Here is a 23,990-nt window from a genome sequence, read left to right as displayed (position 1 = left end):
ACATCTATGGCTACAAGCCATCAAACGTGTAGACTGGGATGAAAGCACTATCAAAAATGCGCGGGTTTGCAGCACCCACTTCATCACAGGTAAGATCAGGCTATTTATTAAATCTTTCTTTTTTATTCTTTCTAGTCTTCGTTTATTGATGTAGCAAAATACTTTGGTAACGTTTGTCTGATTAGCTGGGTCATAGTTACACAATGTAATGAATATTGTTAGCATGTTAACTTAGCTTTGCATGCAGTTGTGTTTGTAGGAGAGGTCTCGCTTGACTCAAGCAGTCCAGATTTTGTGCCATCGTTATTTGTGTATGCTGAAAATCACAATTTTAAAGCAAGGATGGAAAGGTAAAATTGTGTGCCCTCACTCTAAATGCCAACTTACGTTGACTGCTCTAGCCTAGCTCCCGCCCCGTTCAGTTTCATTTCTGCTCTCTGCCTCTCGCTTTTTACGCAGCTCTGATTTCTCTTAGCTGCACTCTTTACACTATCATTCCTTTCATGCCATTACCTCCGGCAAATCGCTGTTTAGTGTTGGTATTTGCTGTTGTAGCTAAAGCTACGAGTATATATCTGGCCATTGTATACCAGGGAACTTACTAACATCGTCCGTCCACTCTTTAATTAAATGCGGATCCGGTAGGCGATGTCCACTTGTTAGAGTTAACTTATTTATGTAGCATTCTTGATCTTGTAACGACAATTGTTTGGCATAATCTGACAGCTCATAATGCCGGTCTATGGGCAGCGCCATTGTTTCTGGGTCCAGGCTGCGCGCGCATCCTGGCAACGGTCGGTTTGTTTACAAACATGCGAAGGGGTCTATAAAGCTGCATAACACTGAAATACACACACACACAGAGGAAGTACAGGGTGTGGAGAATGTGGCAGCACCGCCTCTAGACAGCCACCATTACAGGTTATTTTTACCCCATACACAAACAGGGTGAAGATCATCGTCATTTAATACAGCATTGCTTTTTACACCGTCCTTAGTGACACTGCAGCATTAAAACACTGTTCCATGAGCAGATTAGTGCTGTTTATTTCACCGCTTGTAATTCCACAGTGATTATTCCACAGTGATTTTTACACCGTTTTCCCATCACACAGTGTAAAAAGTGGCATCCTGACGATTTCCAAAGCCACTTTTTTACACCTTTATGACAGTCTGAACAGTGCATTTTATGCCGTTTTCTGAGTAAAACGCATCAGACATGGCGAAAGTGAAACGAAATTTGAGAACCACAATGGAAATCAGTTTTATGCTTTATTGTGTTATGTATTTTATGTACATGTACTTTTATTATCAAATAAAATCAATCAAATTAATCGAGCCATCCTGTGATTCAGATCCACTCCGAAATGTAATGTGTTCCTCTTTGGCCCCTGCGACACCTTTCCACCCAGTTTCATAAAAATCGGGCTGGTAGTTTTTGTGTAATCCTGTTTATAGACAAACACACAATCAAACTGAAAACACAACCTCCTTGGTAACACATTAAGGGGAAACCCTCAATTCCAGAGCAGAGAGAGAAACCTCACTGAAAAGTCAAACAGCTCAAAAGAAAATCTCTGGCGCCCCTGATAAACACCTTCAGTACCACATTACACTTCTTTATTCCCCGGAGTGAGCTGTGTAATTTACACTCTGTCACTACTGACACACACAGAGAGCTCACACAGCTTTCAATGAGTTGATATTTTACATTTCTAAACTCACCTGCTGATGAAAGATGAACAGAAAACAGGAGAAAAAGCAGAACTTCCAGAACTGTCGAGCTCCATGTTACAGTCCAAACATTTCCCAGCAAAGAGGAAAAATAAACAAAAATAAATAATTTCATGACTAAATTTTAGTAAAGTCCTGTCTATAGGCGGTAACACACTGGAGTAAAGGCGGATGATTTTCAGTGTTTTATAGTTTTAGAAAATCCGTCAGACTAACACTGTGCGTCTGCTGTGTTAGCTGTGTTGTGTTAGATCTACTTTCATTTCTTCTTTCTGCTCTGAACAGAAATTTCAAAATAAAGCTAGAAACTGCGCTACATACATTAATGTACCAATTTTCAAGTCTCTCTAAAACACACACACACAAGGAAAAATACAATTCAAGTACTGTATAATTGAACATCTGAAACATTTTTACTAGTTTTCAAAACAGTTGCAATATTTTTCCTGGTAGAAAAACTTTAGAAAACACATATCTGAGACAGATTACAGTATTTCAACCCTCTGTAAAAGACAACACTTGTCTCAGTACAACCCATGTGGAAGTGAACATAAAACTTTTAACTAATTAATGAAAATGGATTCTGTTAAATATTTCCATTATTTTTCACATTATTCATGTAGAGAGGATGGGTGTGGCTTTACATTCACATCACTGAGACCGACTTCTTTCAGGCCGGTGTGAAAGAAAAGACTTGTCTCATTATTCATGTGTAATAAATGTCCATCAGGTGAAAAGCTAGTCTTTGTGTGTTTTATAGATCACACACTCAGTGTGTCCAAAGTTCCTGTTGTCCTCTCAGTGTAAATGTCTCTGATCCCTCATCTGTCACAGTTGTATAGACTGCACTGAATCCAAGCAGTTTCACATGTTCAGGGACACGGGGATTGTTTTTCCTTCTGTTTTCTTTAACATAGGACTGAAATACATCATTGATGATTTTCAATATTTACAGCATTAGAAGGTCTGTAAAGGTAATACAGCATATCTTTCTAATTCTGCTACAGTAAGATGCCTGACTACGACAAAACCTACAGAGACAGCAGACAAAACAACAACATGAGACAGGAGCAGATATGTGGAGAAAAGATACTGTACATCACATGACTCGTGCTAATGATACAGTGGTGCTTAAAAGTTTGTGAACCCTTTAGAATTTTCTATATTTCTGCATAAATATGACCGAAAACATCATCAGATTTTCACACAAGTCCTAAAAGTAGATAAAGAGAACCCAGTTAAACTAAAGAGACAAAAATATTAGACTTGGTCATTTATTTATTGAGGAAAATGATCCAGTATTACATATCTGTGAGTGGCAAAAGTATGTGAACCTCTAGGATTAGCAGTTAATTTGAAGGTGAAATTAGAGTCAGGTGTTTTCAGTCAATGGGATGACAGTCAGGTGCGAGTGGGCACCCTGTTTTATTTAAAGAACAGGGATCTATCAAAGTCTGATCTTCACAACACGTTTGTGGAAGTGCATCATGGCATGATGAAATAATACAAACAGATGAAGCTCGCCTGCGACCCTGTAGAACAGGATAAGCAGCTACAGATGATGGATGGATGGATGGATGGAATCAGGAATGCATATCATAATTCATTTTTTATTTCATAATTGTCCACATGTGGAGACTCAATCAACAGACACATTGTCTTGTTATCCAACGTGATATTTTTCCTCTTTTGCCAATTATAAATGTTAAATGTAATGCATTTGGCGGCTGAGGCACAAATTCTGCCTCCTTATAGTTCTCTCTCTGTGATGCTCATTCAGATAACATCAGGCCTATGGAGCGGAACACTGTGGATTCATTAGTCGAGGTGCTGGGGACTGACTGCATGGATGAAATGTGGAAATGTGCACAAACCTGTGTGTCTGATGCTGCTGCTTGTGTGTAAGCCCTGACTGTGGCTTCACTATGTGAAATTTTATATTCAGTGTGGAGAAGGACACTCAGAGAGTTCAGACCTCCACCAAGGCCAAATGTTGCAACATTAGGGACAAAGAAACTGAATTCATCAAGCTGCCCTGTGATTCGGATCTACTCCGAAATGTAATGGCCCCTCTTTGGCCCCTGCTACACCTTTCCACTATCCATCCATCCATTATCTGTAGCCGCTTATCCTGTTCTACAGGGTCGCAGGCAAGCTGGAGCCCATCCCAGCTGACTATGGGTGAGAGGTGGGGTACACCCTGTACAAGTCACCAGGTTATCGCAGGGCTGACACATAGAGACCCCATTTTGACCAGACCACAGGTTGTAGCTTTGAAACACATGGGGACAATAGCTTGGTTCAGGGAGATGTTAAAGATGTCAGCGAGGACATCCTTGAGCTCCATGGGACAGTCCTTCAAAACACGACCAGGTATGTTGTCTGGTCCAGCTGCCTTATATGGGTTGATCCTGGAGAGGGTCTTCTCCACGCTGGCTGGAGCCAGACATACGGCCTGTTCATCTTGGGGGGGAGTGGTCTTCTGTGCTGGTGTGTTGTTTTGTGTTTCAAAGCATCCAAAGAAGTCATTTAGGCAGTTTAGCAATGTGATGTCATTCTCACAGGTCCGTGGTGGGGGTTTGTAGTTTGTGAGGGTTTGAATGCCATGCAAGAGAGACTGTGCATCTCTGTTGTTGCTGAAGTGTCCAGATATTTTATTACTGTACTGATGTTTTACCTCCCTAATGCCACGGGACAGGTTGGCTCTGGCTGTGACCTGCGGTGTCACCGGCCCTAAAGGCTGTGTCCCGAGCCCGCAGGAGCCTGTGAACCTCTCCTGTCAGCCAAGGCTTCTGGTTAGCATGAACAGTGATTGTTTTGCAGTGAGTGACATCATCAGTGCATTGAGCAATGTATGCTACGACAGCCTCGGTGTATTCCTCTAAGTCTATGTGGTTGTTGTAAGTGGCTGCTTCTTTGAAAATGTCCCAGTGTGTAGTGCTAAAACAGTCTTTCAAAGCATAGGAGGCCCCCTCTGGCCACACGTGCCTCCTTTTGTGTTCGTCTGATGGCTCTCACTCTGGGTCTATAAGGTTGTAGTTATTGCCCCAAACCTCTGCACAGTAAGTGAGATATGGAAGAACTATTGAACAGTAAAGAAAGTGGAGTGCTTTATGATCCGAAACCTGTTTTGCTCTGTTTAATACTGCAATGCTCCTTGAACCTTTTTTTTGTACATGTTTAATGTGTGAATTCCACTTAATTTGATCATCTATTGTCACCCCAAGAAATCTGGTTTCATTTACTTTTTCAATATCAATGCCATCCAGTGAAACTTTTATCTGTATATTACTTCTCCAGTTACCAAAATGCATTATTTTTGTTTTAGTTAAGTTAAGGATAATTTGTTTCCATCGAACCATAATTTAAATTTATTCAATTCTGTCATGATGTCTTGTATTAGTTTTTGTAAATCGGTACCAGAGCAAAACAGATTTGTGTCATCAGCAAATAAAACGATTTTTAATACTTTTGATACAATGCATAAATCATTAATTTAAAAAATAAACAATTTAGATCCCAGTACTGACCCCTGGAGGACACCACAAATAATGTCCAAACATTCTGAACAATAACCCACAGCTGCACAAATTGTCTTCTGTCTGTTAGATAACTCCTCGCCCATTGTAAAACCGTACCCCTGATGCCATACCGTTCGAGTTTATTGAGTAAAATGTCATGATTTATTGTATCAGTACAATAATACTCCAAGTACATGCTGTTTCTGATCTCATCTCATTATCTCTAGCTGCTTTATCCTGTTCTACAGGGTTGCAGGCAAGCTGGAGCCTATCCCAGCTGACTACGGGTGAAAGGCGGGGTACACCCTGAACAAGTCGCCAGGTCATCACAGGGCTGACACATAGACACAGACAACCATTCACACTCACATTCACACCTACGCTCAATTTAGAGTCACCAGTTAACCTAACCTGCATGTCTTTGGACTGTGGGGGAAACCGGAGCACCCAGAGGAAACCCACACGGACACGGGGAGAACATGCAAACTCCACACAGAAAGGCCCTCTCCGGTCACAGGGCTCAAACCCGGACATTCTTGCTGTGAGGCGACAGCGCTAACCACTACACCACCGTACCGCCACATAGCAGACCTGTGACAGAAAATCACAGAAATTGCCTTTTAATATAACTAAATTTTATTCGAATAAAATTCATCAAGAAATGCCAGTAAAAGGCATTTCTTGAACAATTATCTATTGTTCGTAACGGTCCAATCAGCTTTGAGATAACGTTTGGTTTTGGGTTTCCTGCGGTGTAACGTACTCATTTCCGTCCAGCTTTTCCGTGGCAAGAAGTTTGGCTTATTGCTTTTCGTAATTAAATGGTGAAATTTATCTCATCTCATTATCTCTAGCCGCTTTATCCTGTTCTACAGGGTCGCAGGCAAGCTGGAGCCTATCCCAGCTGACTACGGGCGAAAGGCGGGGTACACCCTGGACAAGTCGCCAGGTCATCACAGGGCTGACACATAGACACAGACAACCATTCATACTCACACCTACGGTCAATTTAGAGTCACCAGTTAACCTAACCTGCATGTCTTTGGACTGTGGGGGAAACCGGAGCACCCGGAGGAAACCCACGCGGACACGGGGAGAACATGCAAACTCCGCACAGAAAGGCCCTCGCCGGCCACGGGGCTCGAACCCGGACCTTCTTGCTGTGAGGCGACAGCGCTAACCACTACACCACCGTGCCGCCCAGGTGAAATTTATATTATTAGTTAAAAGATATTTTGTATTGAAATACCTCCTGGATATCCTTAGACATTCTTCTTTTGCCTGGTGGGTTTAAATCTGGAAGAACCCTTGTTTTTAGTCAAAAAAATCAGGTGGAAGCAGAGTGACTTGGTGCGGTGGTTCGCTGGAGTCTCCAACCTTGGAATTTTTTAGGTAACAGAAGAGTATGGGGTACCCAAAAATGGCTAAAATACGCCTAAAATGACCAAATACATGCACAAAACGGTAAGTACACTTGTTTTCTTGCAATCTAAGCTTTATTTGTGAAATTTGGACAATCGTTTATTTGTTTTTAATATTAATTTGTATAGCTACAGTACATACATCATCTTATACAAATCGTCAGCCTGGGCTACATGGGCGTCGCCACCATTGACTGTGGCGGGGGCGTGTCCCCTTCACATTTCATAATTCTTCGTTTCATAATTCCCGCCCACATTTAACATAAAATATTAGTTCACCCAGCGCCGTTTCTATTGTTTCGTGAAAGAATCCATTCCGCTTGATCGATAAGAGAATACACAGACCACTGAAAATCCACTCTGGGTTTTCCGGGCGTTCCCGACAACAGCTCACCGCGCGCGAGTGAAGTGAATCTCAGCGCGAGCAGACATTCTGGTGCAGCTGCTTGAAAGTGGAGGCGGTGACGTCATCCCCATTGCCACCTCATAATGGCTAGCTTTTGCTAAAACCTTATTCTTTTGTTATCTGCTCTCAAAATTAACCCCAGGCCACGTTAAATTAATGTTCAACTAAACAATGAAATAAGCTTAGCCTAATGGGGTGTTCTTGGTTGATGATGAATTGTTTGCAGTATTTGCTCCTCCCCAGACACAATGGACATAAGGACATTCTTTACAACGAAGCAGAAAGTCAGTCAAAATTTCCCCACAGGACAGGGGTTTTTTGGTCCCAATGGAAATATTAGTGCAGTTAGCTGGCTAGTCAATGTTAGGAGATGTATCAGCTAGCTTAATGTTAGCTATCATTTAATTCAAACCCAGTAGGCCTGCCTTACTGTAATGCCAAGAATGAGGTCAAGTCTGCTCTGATATTTATTGATTCCCTGTTGTGATTTGAAGAACTTGTTTTGTCTGGTCTTTGGCAGTTTTCTGGAAAGTAAGATGGGAAATCAGTGTATGGGGAAGGAATAGTAGAAAGGAAAGCAATGGCGAGAGATGGATGTTATTCCAGGTGGATTGTGAAGGAAAGGGGGATAAAAGTTATGAAGTGGTAGAAATTGTGGTGGCACCAATGTAAGAAGGAGTTATATCTATAAATCTATTTGTTATACTAATCTGTAAATGTTACTGTAGCACCACCATTGCATGCAGGTTGACAAAACTGCACTTGTTCATTGTGTGAAGTTCTCTTTTATGTGTCGTTGCTTGACACAGTGTGATTTTGTGTTATGAAGACTGCATGATGCCATGTCATTTTTGTTATGAGCATCACTGAATTGGAAAAAAAGTAAAATGCACCCACTAAAGTCACTGTTGGTGGTTAACAAAATTGCACCTGTTCATTGTGTGAAGTTATTTTTTATGTGTCACCGTTGCTTGACACAGTGTGATTGTGTGTTATGAAGTTTGCATGATGCCATGTCATGCCTGTTCATTGTGTGAAATTATGAATATTCTTATTTTTAAACATACAGTTGAGTGCCACTATTGCTTGGCACAGTGGCATGTTGTGTTACATCTAAAACTAAATAAAAAAGGAAACAAAATAAAAAGTAAAATGCACCCATAAAGTCATTGTTGGTGATAAATTGTGTCACATTCATCTCATTATCTTAGGCGTAGCGGTGGGTTTAAAAACAGGCTGATGAATATATGGACTAGTTGAATGAGGACGTATTGTTGAGTCTCTAAAATAGTCATTGAATTAAGTGACTTTTGTAGGTAAAATTAGGTGTTTAACAACCTGTTAAAAATACACCAGAATGCAGGAAATGGCATCTAATTAATTACAAATTTTCTGGGGGAGGACCCCCAGACCCCCCACCAGTGTCCCCCCCCCCCACACACACACACACACATTAAAAATGCTTCTGACGCCCCTGCTGGGCTACCTGTGATATTATCGCTCGGGCAGTGACCTGCCTGCGATACAGGACGGGATGCGACACCTACCTTATTGTCCGTGATGGGGTATAATTTGTTGAAAAATTCTTGAGTTGACTTGTCATTTCTTATATTTCAGTTGTACTAAACGTAAACAGTGGTATCATCCATCATGTGAAGGACTGGGGCATAAAACCCAGGATGAAATTCACAAAGCAAAGAAATTAAAATGTATCAAATGTCAGAGCAAATGTGGAAGACCAAAGAAGAAATAAATATTAAAACATACACATTAATTTGTTTATTTCTTTTTTTTCTTTCTTTTGAGCGAAAATATGTCCGTGACAATTGCTCCAGTCCATGATGGGACAGGGAGGTCACTGACCATGAGCGATAATATGTCCCGTCCCGTCCTGTGTCACGGGTTTTAGTAATCGTCCCAAATGAGTACTGTTCCAAGCCCTTTCCCCCAGTGCTCTCAACATCCTTTTATAACTTACGCTCAAAGCATTCGGTAAATCTCCAACACACTGCAGCACAGAACTGTTACTGTAGCTCAAATAACGGAGCGACACCGAAGTGAAGAAAACCGACTCACCTGCTGAAACTCCGGTGGAGCTCAATATCAGAATCAATAAAGCCGCAGTGGAGCTCATCATGGCGGGAAAACAGCCGGAACTAAACAATCCACCGCGTTTCATCAGAAGAAGAAGAGGAGTAAATACAGAGGTGAGCTATCTCGCGAGCCAATTGAGGTTTTTCACCCACGTGACCAAGTCATGTGAGGCTGCCATTTTGGACGTCACGGCTCGAATCAGTTTGAATGCGAGGAAGGCGACAAACGAAAAACATAAAAGAAAAAGGAGCGAGACGCAGAAAACACCTTCACTATCCAGCGACGTAGGGCATTTACAGGGTGAGCAGAGGGAGAGGTATTTGCAAAAATTGAGGTTAGCAGGCTTAGAGAACGACGTTTACCTGCTTCCACCAGGATTGTTCACTGACAGCTAAGGTTTGTTCACATTTTCATTTACTTTCGGTCCTCAGGATAAACAAAATGTTATTAAATGTCATTGAAATAACTTCTTAGTCTGTTGAGATATGGCCCGTTATAAGTTTTTCCTTTACTGTATTTACTAGTTTACTGAGCTAGCGCGCTCCAGGGCAGGCTGGCACTAGCTCCGGGTCAGGCTGGCGCTAGCTAGCGCCAGCCTGCCCCAGCCTGCCCCGGAGCTAGCGCCAGCCTGCCCCAGAGCTAGCGCCAGCCTGCCCCGGAGTGCGCTAGCTAGCGCCAGCCTGCCCCGGAGCACGCTAGCTCAGTAAACTAGTAAATACAGTAAAGGAAAAACTTGAGACTGAAAGGTTTTAACAGTCATCCAAATGACCGAACTTAAACGTTGCTACAGTAACATACTAGGTCCTATGTTGACATTAGCTAGCTTGATGTTCAAAATGGCGGACACCGGGGCGTCACATGACCCTGTGACGTCAGGTGAAAAACCTCAATAACGAAAAAGGGGCTGTCTCTGGACTCTTCTTCTAGAACAACCCTCATGCACCTGAGCCAGGTAAGCTGGCGCCACGTGACGCAGTTGATCCAATCATATTCAACTGATGAAACAAACTCTGCGTCGCTCAGAATACTGAGTACAAAAACTCTTGCCATGATCTGAGCAGAGCCTCTGCAGTCAGTGGGCTACTGGGCACATTTTCAAACAGAAAAACAAACAGTTTATAGCCTCCATTGCTCAGGATTTCTGAAACATTATTTTAAAGGTACAGGTCGCTCACAGCTTCAGGAAAAAGGCTGTCTGTAGTGAATATAACTCTTCTGTCAGCCATCATCTGAGCACTAATGCATCACTTTTATCTAATGCTGGAGAACAGTTTGGGATGGCTGGAATTTCATTCAAAATTAATTCACATTCTGAGCAACTGCCTGGGGCTACTTGGTCAAAAAAAAAAAAAAATAAAATTTTATATATATATATATATATATATATATATATATATATATATATATATATATCATCTCATTATCTCTAGCCGCTTTATCCTTCTACAGGGTCGCAGGCAAGCTGGAGCCTATCCCAGCTGACTATGGGCGAAAGGCGGGGTACACCCTGGACAAGTCGCCAGGTCATCACAGGGCTGACACATAGACACAGACAACCATTCACACTCACATTCACACCTACGCTCAATTTAGAGTCACCAGTTAACCTAACCTGCATGTCTTTGGATTGTGGGGGAAACCGGAGCACCCGGAGGAAACCCACGCGGACACGGGGAGAACATGCAAACTCCGCACAGAAAGGCCCTCGCCGGCCACGGGGCTCCAACCCGGACCTTCTTGCTGTGAGGCGACAGCGCTAACCACTACACCACCGTGCCGCCCCTCCCTCTCTCTCTCTCTCTCTCTCTCTATATATATATATATATATATATATATATATATATATATATATTAGTGCTGTCAAAAATGTCGCGTTATTAACGCGTTAACTTGACTCAATTTTAACGGCGATAATTTTTTTATCGCGAGATTAACGCTCTGTGACATGATGTAGGTTTTTCATAAGCTTTTGAAACTGGCAGGAACTTGGAACAAAGACTTTGCAAAAAACCCCGATAGCAGCTAGACTGTAATGCCCCGCACAGCCAGAGTCCTCTGCCCTCCCCAAAGAATCAGCGCGGGCAGGGCGCGCTAGTAGAGATGGGATTTATGGCTCTTTGATGGGATCCGCATCTTTGTGATCCGTTCTTTGAAAAGAGCCGTTCAAAAGACTGGCTCATTTGGCTCTTTTTAAATATTCATTCAGTTTTAAGAAGACAGCGTCTAAAGAAGCCAGATCCCTCTGAACTGTAAACTCAATGCTATCCCAGAAATCCTTCCTGTAATATGCAAATTTGGCCGCCTCTGATTGGACAGCGCGACGCATCAACAGGCAGAAAGTGTAAAAGTACAAAATGTGTTAAGTGAGCTGAAACAGTAAAGATCAGATCAGGGGCGTGTTTAGCCTATTTTTGGGGGTGCTCAAGCACCCCCCAAAACGAGCTCAGCACCCCCTAGCTCAGCACCCTCAAAAACACTGCTTTTGGACGTAATTTTCAGAAATAAGTGCCCTTGCGCACTGCGCAATGAATATGTGCGCGGGCGTGTGTGTGTTCTTGAATTCACCTGTTACGTGATAGTTCTATGAGCAGTAAAATCCCTCTCCTCCTTGCGTCCCCTCTGATTGGGTTGCCTGTCTGCGCGAGTGCTTGCTACGACATGGTGGGTTTTTTTTTTAACTGGATTCCACGCCGATGAGGAACTCGAATAGCACCTGAGTATTACTGGCATAGCGAGATGTGAAAGTACGGACTGGAGTTACAGTTGTTAAACACAACACAATAATATGCATAATGCAATATTGATGTTCCCTGGTCTATGAACAGAATGATAAAAACGACATTTATCATCCATATCGAGATACTTTTGTGCAGAGCTGTACAAGTGCTACGGTGCTAGACCACCATGTGTTAGTCAATTTTATTTAATGTAGCGTTTACGTTTGCTTATCATTCACAAATCCAAACCCTGGTCATTGTCTATATAACAAAAAATATAAACTAATGTAAACTAATGTAAAATCATAATAATACACACTATTATTACACAATACACAATAACACATTAATTAACAATTACCACTGTTCAAAATGAATAGCTCCAACATTACAAATGCAGTAGTACGTCTTGTTTAGTTAAAAATATAATGTAAATATTTGTGTCAGTGGTTGTAAATGTGTAGATATCATATTTTATTGGGTCAGCTTCTGTTAAAACATTGCATAAATCTAGTCTTGTCTAGTCTAGTCTTCTTGTCTAGTTAAGTCTAGTCTAAATGCGGAATAAACGTGGAAACACTGTCGTTCAAGCCAGGCGCCTCTGTCAGCTCTGGGGGCTAAGCACCCCCAAAGATCAGATGCTAGAATCGCCCCTGGATCAGATTCAATGCAATATTTATCAACGAACAACTTAATATAATAGTGTACTTTATATTATAATCAAGCAAGGGCGTAACTTTGTGTTCAAAGTTGGTGGGGACATTTCCAGGCACGATACTTCCCTTCAAGGGGGGTCAGGGGGCATGGTCCCCCTGGAGAAAATTTAGAAAGATCCCGTTTTAAGGCTTAATTTTGATGCATTTTGAGATGCGTACTATGGCCTCACTACTTTTATGAAAACCATTTCAGGGCAGGCTGTCAATGGGTATGCAGTGAAAGGCTGGAAACATGATGGACCAAACAAATGTAGAACTGGGGGGGATCCTGCCCCAGAAAATTTTGTCAATCTTCACACATAAATAAAGCAATCTGATGCACTCTGATGGGTAAAAGGTGGTAAAATACACCTACCAAATACTCTCTTGCACACTGGTTGATTGAACGTACTTTACATATGAACTATATACACATTACAACTAGATTCTGTGGAAGGACTTGTGTCCTGCAGTACAACCGCTATATGAAAAAATACACAATAAACAGTATCATCTTAAAACATTCATTGCCATCTTTTTATTGTTGATTCTAGTGTCACAAAAAAACAATAGGGCCACCAACAATGCTCAGTCAAAACAGATACAAACTAAGGGGTAAGGGATAGCACATAAACAGGACTACTCAAAACTAAACCAGGACTATACACGAGCCAGGTCTAAAGCAGAACTTCAATGTTTCAGCCAGGGCAAACACGGATCACATCAGGACTAAACCAAGGCTAAACCACAAACAAGAGCAAACTAAACTAGAATTAATATAATAATAAACTAGATTATACCTGGACTAAACCAGGATTACACCTAGCAATAAGAAAGGAGAACTAAAGTCAGTGAAATGTTATAATATTACGTTATAACGAGGCAATAAGACATCATTACTTACATTTGACTGTTTTCGGAAAAATCTCCGGATATCAACTGGCATTTTTTCCGACATGACACCACCGCTAACCTGCCATCACCATTCAACACCACACGCATTATGTAGAACTAGAATACCAATAGTTCTAGACGTTGCTACCAATGAGTCGTTGGTTGCTACACACATAGCAGAGAGCTGCCGCCAATCAGGTTACAGCTCTCAAAACAGCAGCTAAGCGGCGGCAACAGCGGGGCTTATCATTCATGGGATAAAACAGGGGAAAACAGTGTCTCTAAACGTTCGGAAAAGGCGTGAAATGTTGGGCCGAATCCCATTTCACCCCTTGGACCAACCCCTTAGCCCTTCCCCTCCATTTTGCGCGTTCACGTGAAGGGGTAGGGGTATCCCAATCCCAGTTAACGCGGAGGGGTAGGGGAAGGGGTAGGGCTTCTGTACCCCTCCAAACGGAGATTTTCCTGGAGCAGACTCCGAACGAAGGGGTTTGAGTGATTTCCCACAATGCCATGCGGATTTCAGCGAGATTTCATGCGGATTTCAGAAAGATGGCGGTTCCCGCGGCGAAAGATTGTCATAAATGTATTTTCTCCATTATTTACGTGTTTTAAGTTGTTATCCAGAGGAAACACGCCGCTTGATTCGCTTTCGAGCTGAGAATGAGCAGCGATTTCTGAAATCCAAGCTGCTGCTAAAAAGCTTTGGGAGTGAGTATTGTTTTCGGTTGCTTTACTGCGTATGTTTTGTTCTGTTATTCTCGCTTTTATTGTTTACATGAGTGTTCTGACACCTCATTCTGTCGGATGTGGTGCACGAAGCGCCAAAGATCTCCCATTCAGTGGTGTTAGTTAACAAATCACACCCTGCCAGCAGAGATTTCTGGTTCTGACTGTAGCGGCTGGTCTCAGCCAATGACGCGTCGCGTTTTGCTAACGTAAACGCTGACGGAGGTACGCGATGACATATGCGATCGTTGAAGGGCTATCCCAATACGTAAGGGTTGAATTTCAAGCCCTATCCCTTGTAGCTCAGTTTCAAGGGGAAGGGCCAAGGGGAAGGCGGAGGGGAAGGCGGAGGGGTAGGGGTAGAAATTAGAATTGGGATTGGGCCTAACTCAAACAGTAGATCATTTTACTCATGGTTCTTTTGCTAGCCCCGCTCCGGTGTTCGGCTTAGGTTTCACTTTGCGGTGGCTGTGTCAAGACGTGTTATGCTTTGCAATAAAAAAAACAACAACATTGGTACAAAGCAAGCCTATTCACTTTTTTATGCTGATAAGAGAATTACAATGTTTTTTTATGTGACAAAAATGTGCGATTAAATTGCGATTAATCGCGAGTTAACTATGACTGTCGCGACATTAATCGCGATTAAATATTTTAATTGCTTGACAGCACTAATATATATATATATATATATATATGAGTGATTCCACGCTTATGGGTACTGAAATGGGGACATGAAATTATTTTTAAAAATTCACCTAAAACCATTTCTTTTTTTTTTACCATCAGGTCACAAAACATGTAATCTTTAATGAATGATATGTTAAAAGATAACTTTAATTTTCTGAGATGTAATAAAAACATATTTATATGCCAAAGTCAGAACGTAACAGAAGTGTTGTGGACATGTATATTCTCAATTTTAACAATGTAGAATTACTTTTTGAAACATAGGAAGGTGATGTTTTAGCAAATATAATTAATAAACATGTGTAGTAGAATAAACATACACATTCTTTCAATAAGATTAACATGGTATATAGCTAGATTGTAATTAATTTGTAACAGACGCGAGATGGACAATCGTAACAGAAGTAATGTAACAGACATCATTTTGGAACTCATAGGCTTGACTTTGGCATATAAATATGTTTTTATTACATCTCAGAAAATTAAAGTTATCTTTTAACATATCATTCATTAAAGATTACATGTTTTGTGACCTGATGGTAAAAAAAGAAATGGTTTTAGGTGAATAAGTTCATGTCCCCATTTCAGTACCCATAAGCGTGGAATCACTCATATATAAAAAACAAACTTCATATCTTCACACCACTGTGTAATACTATGTAATACTGTGAAGTCCTCTTGTAACAGTCTCTATCACTTTTCCTCACCTCCAAATAGAACTTTATATTTCTGCTATTGCTCTCTTTTCCAGTTTTTCGATGTCCGTTGGTCTGTTTTTCTCTTGTAAATATGCGTGAAGAATATATAATGAAGTTTTTGTAGCCTTTCGGGTGTTCAGCACGTCTTTAGTTTCAGTTTATTTGTTTAGTGCTTAATCCGAGCACTGAATTAACCCCGTCTTCGCTTTCTCCCGGCAGACAAAGAAATGATTGTGTGCATGCACAACAGAAAACTTTTGTCATTGGATCTTCACGTGTGACATCGTGTTGTTGTGCTGTCTTGACAACATGCAATATTGTAACAATATTACACGCTCATTCTCCACTGGGTATAGAGTGATGTAATACATGGAGGATAAATGATATAGCAATACTGCATGGCATCAATAAACCCACTAGAAGGGAATAGAATACATGTTTTTATTCCATGGAAAAAGTGGCCTGTATGTATAATATTTCCTGATATTTCACTCCGATGATGTCACTCCCAGTGTTTTCCCACTGACTAGAAATGTGTTGTTGAAATGGCAAACCAGTTCAAAATTAAAATTCTTTTTACTGTGTATTTTTTGTGGATGTGTCCTTATAATATAATATAAAGAACATTACACAAAGGTGCAAAGATATGTTTTCCTTGTGTTGAAAATATTTTCACTTGTTTCCTTCACTCACTCATGAACATGTTCACCACTCAAAGATAAACTTCATATCCTCATGTCACCATGTAATATCCTCTATATAGGTCACGGTTTTGGTTCTCCGTGTCCCGGATGTAGCTCATATGAAAAATACAAGTGGCACATTTCCCAGTAAAACACTCAGGTCCATAGATAGACACATATACAACCCTAATTCCAAAATGTTGGGATGCTGTATAAACTATAAAAAAAAAAAAAACAGAATGCGATAATTTGCAAATCATGGAAACATGAAAATGAACATATTTTTCAAAATACAATAAAATTTATCAGTTTCAACATTTATGTTGTCTTTGTATCATTTTCAATAAAATTGAGTTTCCATGATTTATAAATCTGCAGTCTGTTTTTAATTTACAGTTTACAGCGTCCCAAATTGGCACGGTGGTGTAGTGGTTAGCGCTGTCGCCTCACAGCAAGAAGGTCTGGGTTCGAGCCCCGTGGCCGGCGAGGGCCTTTCTGTGCGGAGTTTGCATGTTCTCCCCGTGTCCGCGTGGGTTTCCTCCGGGTGCTCCAGTTTCCCCCACAGTCCAAAGACATGCAGGTTAGGTTAACTGGTGACTCTAAATTGACCGTAGGTGTGAATGCGAGTGTGAATGGTTGTCTGTGTCTATGTGTCAGCCCTGTGATGACCTGGCGACTTGTCCAGGGTGTACCCCGCCTTTCGCCTGTAGTCAGCTGGGATAGGCTCCAGCTTGCCTGCGACCCTGTAGAACAGGATAAAGCGGCTAGAGATAATGAGATGAGCGTCCCAAATGTTTGGAATTGGGGTTGTGTGTATGTGTAAAAAAAAAAATATATATATATATATATATATATATATATATAAATAAATAAAATCACACATAGGTTTCATGTTGTGTTTTGTGATGTCACAGTTGCAAATATTTCTTCATGATTATTGAACATAAAGACCCAGAAACAGGCCTCTCTGGAGCTCCAGATTAAACTGAAAGGGTAAAACCACCAGAGGAAATGTAATGGAGCTGCTGTTCTGCTGAGTCGACATGAGTCAGACTGAGTGAACTATACAGGCGTGGCTTCTGCATTAAAATACACTACAGTTCCTCATTTACATACTAAACAAAGGGTTTTATTGACTATTATTTTGTCTTACAAATTTCTGATTGAGATGATGTGTGAGATTCAGGTGATGGTGTGTAGATCACCACAAATTACACAACCAAACTCAACAAATGTTATTGTACTGCTGTAATAAAAGAATAAAACACACTTCTTTGATATGCACCTTTTTTTTAATGAAAGGAAAAAAAAAGTGCAGTGTACTCATTTTCAAGCTTATCAGGAAATAAAAAAATATAGTATAAAACATCAGTAATGCACATTTTAGCAGGAGGTGACTGATGACAAATGTTTTCTATAGTTTTGTTGTAATCTTAAAACTTGCATAACAATGTCTAGTTGAGTGCAAAAGTCACCTATGCATTTTGTAAAGTTTGTGAATTTTGGGGTAAAAAAAGAAAATACCCTTAAAAACATTTTAAAATCCTTCTTTAAAGACTGAACAGGCTCCAAGAGGAGTCAAGAGTCACATTTGGAGTAAAACCGTCTGTACTCTCAGGGTAGGAGGGGCAAACCTCTCTCGCCTGCCAATCACAGTGCCACTGGGCAATCTGGGAGCTTATGTATGTTGAAGAGGGCATACATCGCTTTCAGCCAGTGTTAACATCTGCGACACAGCATGAGCAGCAGCTCAAAGGGGACAAAAAAAATCTGCTGGTGACTAAATTGGAGAAAAAACTTGGAGAGAAAACAAAAAAGTACAAAAAACCCTGCATGCCCTTTAAACAACTTAATTCTTATTACAAATATTTGGGTAATAAAACTTTTTTGCACTCAACATAAGGAAACACTCGCCTGTATAAAATACTTCATCAAATATTCCTACATTCCTACAACACTTTCATGATCATAATAAACAATCAGTTTTCCAAAGAATTTTGGTAAATTTTTGCTACATTTCAAATAGTCAAAATACAACATGGCCAAAAAAAGGCTTTAAATAACATCATAAACAGCAATAAATAATCTGATCCACACACAGTGGTAGCAGTGGCAGTGAAAATAAAAAATAAAAAAAGTGGTTTTTTTAACATTGAAATGAGAACTAACAGAAGCTTAATTTTATAAATCCAGTACAAGTCGAACGGCAGCTGCTGAATTCAGTTCATGAAGGCTTTGTGAAAACGTGTCAGTTTTGTCGTCATGTCTAATAAGTTTAAGTAGTAAAACCCTTAAAATGCCATATAATAAAATGTGACCAAGTCTGTTTTCTTTGGAAAAATCGTGGGAAGTATGTTTTAGCCAATGAGAAACCCCATGTCAAGCAGCCAATCAGAGGTCTGTGTTTTAAACAAAGAATGTCCTTTTACAATGATTTTAATAGCAGCTGCCATTTTGTTTTGGGATGAGTTTCCCAAAAAGGGACGCAACTTAAAAACTAATGGTAGTATCTTAGACTTCAGTGTTTTTCCAGGAATCACTCAGCGCTTGCAATAAAAGCATTTTAAGGCACCTTCTTTCAGCCGAGTATATTTCTTGGGTACTTTTGAGGTACAGACTTCCACAACAGGAGCAGTTGGGGATTAAGTGCCTTGCTCAAGGGCATTTCAGTCATGGATGGAGAGTTGTGCTGTTCGTTCATTCATTCCACCCACCCACACATATCCTCTGGTCTAGGGAATCAAACCAGCATCATTTTGGTCCAAAAGCTGCTTCTCTAATCTTTACAGTGATGCTTGAAAAGTTTGTGAACCCTTTAGAATTTTCCATATTTCTGCATAAATATGACCGAAAACAACATCAGATTTTCACATAAGTCCTAAAAGTAGATAAAGAGAACCCAGTTAAACAAACGAGACAAAAATATTATACTCTGTCATTTATTTATTGAGGGAAATGATCCAATATTACATATCTGTGAGTGGCAAAAGTATGTGAACCTCTAGGATTAGCAGTTCATTTGAAGGTGAAATTAAAGTCAGGTGTTTTCAATCAGTGGGATGACAATCAGGTGTGAGTGGGCACCCTGTTTTATTTAAAGAACAGGGATCTATCAAAGTCTGATCTTCACAACACATGTTTGTGGAAGTGTATCATGGCACGAACAAAGGAGATTTCTGAGGACCTCAGAAAAAGCGTCGTTGATGCTCATCAGGCTGGAAAAGGTTACAAAACCATCTCTAAAGAGTTTGGACTCCACCAATCCACAGTCAGACAGATTGTGTACAAATGGAGGAAATTCAAGACCATTGTTACCCTCCCCAGGAGTGGTTGACCAACAAAGATCACTCCAAGAGCAAGACGTAACAGTCAGTCAGGTCACAAAGGACCCCAGGGTAACTTCTAAGCAACTGAAGGCCTCTCTCACATTGGCTAATGTTCATGAGTCCACCCTCAGGAGAACACTGAACAACAAGTGATGTGCATGGCAGGGTTGCTAGGAGAAAACCACTGCTCTCCAAAAAGAACATTGCTACCGGAAACGTTTAGTTGCAGTTATTGCTGCACAAGGGGGGGTTACACCAGATACTGAAAGCAAAGGTTCACATACTTTTGCCATTCACAGATATATAATATTTGATCATTTTACTCGATAAAATAAATGACCAAGAATAATATTTTTGTCTCATTTGTTTAACTGGGTTCTCTTTATCTCCTTTTAGGACTTGTGTGAAAGTTTGATGATGTTTTAGGTCATATTTATGCAGAAATATAGAAAATTCTAAAGGGTTCACAAACTTTCAAGCACCACTGTCGGTAATTTCTGCCCCATATACTTTGCAAATCCCACAAGAGATGTCTGTATTCACATTTCACACGCTGCCTCCCTGAAGGTGGTCATTCGTACCAGACGTCCTTGACAGGAAATCACTCATCACTTCAGAGGATCATCCCTTGCTTGGGTGGAATGAGAGTGTCATCTGAAAAACAGATTACAGTCATACAGTTCTCATCAACACTGTTCTGTAATTGATCTTCAGTAAACACCCAAAGTTTTACTAAATATAAATTCTGTGGGTTGAGAACACTGTCAATACTGGTTTTCTTAATTGAACTAAAAATATAAAATTTAACGTACATTTAATACATGTTTCAAGGAACTGACTATTTTTATTCTTGAATTTAATAATTCTCCCCCTCACCAGAGTTTGACGTCTTCAAGATCACAACAGCAACAAGACGAACAATGACAATAATAAGACCAACAAGAACCATGAGGGCATGGGCAATCTGCACTTTATCTGATCCTCCATCTGTAAATCAGCGCAGAGTCTTTATTATCTGATGGAGCAGGAAATCAGCTTTTACTCTGTAAATCTGGAGTTTTATAGGAAAGTGTTTCTCTGACCTTTCAGGATTTGTTGCTCGCTCACAGGCAGCACTAACTCCTCCTCCAAGCTGCTGTGCTGAACCACGCAGGTGTATTTGTGTTTCTGCAGCTCCTCAGCTGGGACTTTCAGAATGCTCCTCTTCTGGAAGCTTCCATCCTGGTTGGGTAACGTCTCTCTGAGCTCCACGTCCTCAATCACGTCCTCTCCGTCCTTCTGCCAGGTGATATTCAGGGCTTTGGGGAAGAAACCTGTAGCGTGACACACCACCTCTGGGGAGGGCGAGTGTTTCAGGAACACAGACACCTTGGGACGAACTGCAGAGACGCACAGACACAAAGAAAGTTAAAATGTAAATGGCATCACACTTAATTGATAATATTGCATGGAAAAAGTCTTTTTAGCTACAGAAAGGCTCTTAGTGCTGCTCAGTCAGCAAAATTTCTGCAGTTTAACAGAAGACAACAAAGATGATCCTCGATTCTTATTTAATAGTCGTAAAACTAACGAGGAACAGGACTACCAACAGTATGTAGTCGCAATGAATAGGAAGTATATTGAAATGACAACATTGAACATTCGGAAATAAATTCAGAGAATTAAACTCAGATAATCTGATGGCTACCCATGTAGATGACAATACAACCATGTCACATCTGTGATTAGAATGCTTTACTCCCCTTCAAGAGACCAAAATTATTTCACTCATTTCCTCTTGAAAATCTACAGCTTGGCTCGGATCTTATTTGACTGACTATTATCAGTTTGTGGATGTAAATGGTGACTTCTCTATACGTTTTCAAATAAAGTCTGGTGTTCTACAAAGGGTTTGTTCTCGGCCCACTGCTCTTTTCTCTATATATGCAACCTCCAGTTACTATTATTTGTAAATATGGTCTTAGCTATGGGCGGCACGGTGGTGTAGTGGTTAGCGCTGTCGCCTCACAGCAAGAAGGTCCGGGTTCGAGCCCCGTGGCCGGTGAGGGCCTTTTTGTGCGGAGTCTGCATGTTCTCCCCGTGTCCGCGTGGGTTTCCTCCGGGTGCTCCGGTTTCCCCCACAGTCCAAAGACATGCAGGTTAGGTTAACTGGTGACTCTAAATTGACCGTAGGTGTGAATGTGAGTGTGAATGGTTGTCTGTGTCTATGTGTCAGCCCTGTGATGACCTGGCGACTTGTCCAGGGTGTACCCCGCCTTTCGCCCGTAGTCAGCTGGGATAGGCTCCAGCTTGCCTGCGACCCTGTAGAACAGGATAAAACGGCTAGAGATAATGAGATGGGATGGTCTTAGCTTCCACCGTTATGCCACTATCAAAGGGTGCAGGCTTTTTGTTGGTACCCAGAATAATGATGACCACAGCAGGGGGAAGAGCTTTTTCTTACAAAACCCAACAGTTATGGAACAGCCATCCAATTACTGTTCAGGGCCCAGACACAGTCTAAATCTTTAAGGTTAGGCTGAGAACCCATTTGTTTAGTCAAGCCTTTGGTTTTAGTTGAAGAATGGATAACTTCAAATGGATGCTATAGACTTAAAGGTAAAACTTGACAGAAATAAAAATTACTCTGATGCTCATACTTAAGATCTGTTCAACATACTTAGCACTGCTTGACTCGCAGTATACAGCTGTGGATGAATAACAACTCATAACTGCACTTTCTGATGGCACCCAGAAGACGATGGGTTCCCTTTTTGAGTCGGGTTCCTCTCAAGGTTTCTACCTCATTTTGTCTCCGGGAGGTTTTCTTGCTCTCTCTCTCTCTCTCTCTCTCTCTCTCTGTGTAAGCTGTGTGTTTGTCGAACAGCTGCAGTTACAGTAACAGAGCAGATCACACACTTTACCTTTCCTCTCCAGAGTCTCTCTGCCGTAAGACACAAACTTCTTTAACCAATCAATACATTCATTCTCCAGGTAGCTCTTCCAGTATTTAGCTTCATTTTCTGTAGGATCCCACTTCTTTATAAGTTCTCCAGTTTGAGGTTTTGTTCCAGTCCAGGTTCCAGTTTTCAGATCCAGACTCATGAAATCTTCTCCATCATAACCGTACAGATCATATCCTCTAGTGGTGTTATCATCATCAAGCTCACAGCTGTACATCCTCTGGAGTGTATGAACTCCTGCACACACACACACACGTAATGAGGTGAGATCAGATGAGCTGACTTTCCTTCTACACTCTCTATTCAAACTGCTACACTGCGTTTTTCTACTCGTCCTTTTTACATTTTGTCCTTTGTAGTAGAATAATGTTATTGTCAGTAAAAGAATATTTAATAATGTGTGTTTTGTGTCCTTCTACACTGCAGGGATTCACAGCTCTGTGTGTAAAGTAAAAACACATTCGGATCGTTTTAATCTGTGGCCCAAACTGTATAATGGACACTCAGTAGTTTGCCTAAATAGAAAAAACATTTAAAGTGTACAGAGAAGCTCTTTAGTGGGAGAGTCTGCGGTTTGAGACAAAGCCAAAGCCCACTATTCAAGACATATATTGTACAATCATTCTGCCACAGAAAAAGATCAGTTCAAAGAAATCACTGATACGATCATGTCCGTGATGAGTGTCTGTAAACGTATGAAATCAACTGTAGCCTTTTCGCTTTGGCAGCTTGTTCTAATTTAAGGGGTATGAAGCATTTAAACAGTATCACAGGAAACAGAAAAAACTAATGTACGCTCCAATGTCCCAGGTCTTCTGCAGAACATAAATAATTAAAACATCTTCATATGGAGCCTGAAAGCTGACAAAATAGGACTTTGACTTCAGTGTTCAATAAAATTCTTCTTTTCTGTGGTGTATTTAATAGTGTGTGCGTGTTTGAGTGAGTGTGTGTGTGTGTGTGTGTGTGTGTGTATACAGAGTGTATCATGGTGCTTGAAAGTTTGTGAACCCTTTAGAATTTTCTATATTTCTGCATAAATATGACCTAAAACATCATCAGATTTTCACACAAGTCCTAAAAGTAGATAAAGAGAACCCAGTTAAACAAATGAGACAAAAATATTATACTTGGTCATTTATTTATTGAGGAAAATAATCCAGTATTACGTATCTGTGAGTGGCAAAAGTATGTGACCCTTTGCTTTCAGTATCTGGCGTGACCCCCTTGTGCAGCAATAACTGCAACTAAACGTTTGCGGTAACTGTTGATCAGTCCTGCACACTGGCTTGGAGGAATTTTAGCCCATTCCTCCGTACAGAACAGCTTCAACTCTGGGATGTTGGTGGGTTTCCTCACATGAACTGCTCGCTTCAGGTCCTTCCACAACATTTCCATTGGATTAAGGTCAGGACTTTGACTTGACCATTCCAAAACATT

The 23,990-nt window shown here is 40.9% G+C and overlaps 3 protein-coding genes across 5 annotated transcripts in view; all 3 read right to left on the bottom strand.

Moving 5' to 3' along the window:
* The window catches only part of LOC132872905 (class I histocompatibility antigen, Gogo-B*0201 alpha chain-like), a 68,181-nt gene extending 66,209 nt beyond the window's left edge, over nucleotides 1-1,972 (bottom strand). For both annotated transcript variants that reach the window (XM_060908023.1, XM_060908022.1), the window contains exon 1: nucleotides 1,726-1,972. In XM_060908023.1, the coding sequence (XP_060764006.1) occupies nucleotides 1,726-1,849 (124 nt within the window). In that variant the 5' untranslated portion in view covers nucleotides 1,850-1,972. The remainder of the gene's footprint in view (nucleotides 1-1,725) is intronic.
* The window catches only part of LOC132872888 (H-2 class I histocompatibility antigen, Q9 alpha chain-like), a gene marked incomplete at its 3' end in the record, with an annotated part of 281,775 nt that overhangs the window by 63,722 nt on the left and 194,063 nt on the right, over nucleotides 1-23,990 (bottom strand). The window lies entirely within an intron of this gene.
* Nucleotides 20,023-23,990, bottom strand: part of LOC132872906 (BOLA class I histocompatibility antigen, alpha chain BL3-7-like) — a 91,848-nt gene continuing 87,880 nt past the window's right edge. For both annotated transcript variants that reach the window (XM_060908024.1, XM_060908025.1), the window contains exons 3-6: nucleotides 22,512-22,787; nucleotides 20,691-20,987; nucleotides 20,485-20,595; nucleotides 20,023-20,262 (exon numbers count right to left, since the gene is read on the bottom strand). In XM_060908024.1, coding sequence (XP_060764007.1) covers nucleotides 20,222-20,262; nucleotides 20,485-20,595; nucleotides 20,691-20,987; nucleotides 22,512-22,787 — 725 coding nt within the window. In that variant the 3' untranslated portion in view covers nucleotides 20,023-20,221. The remainder of the gene's footprint in view (nucleotides 20,263-20,484; nucleotides 20,596-20,690; nucleotides 20,988-22,511; nucleotides 22,788-23,990) is intronic.

This window comes from Neoarius graeffei, chromosome 24 (genome assembly GCF_027579695.1).
Source record: "Neoarius graeffei isolate fNeoGra1 chromosome 24, fNeoGra1.pri, whole genome shotgun sequence".
NCBI lineage: Eukaryota > Metazoa > Chordata > Actinopteri > Siluriformes > Ariidae > Neoarius > Neoarius graeffei.
Note: the sequence above shows the minus strand (reverse complement) of the source record. Positions and strands in the feature narration are given on the sequence as shown.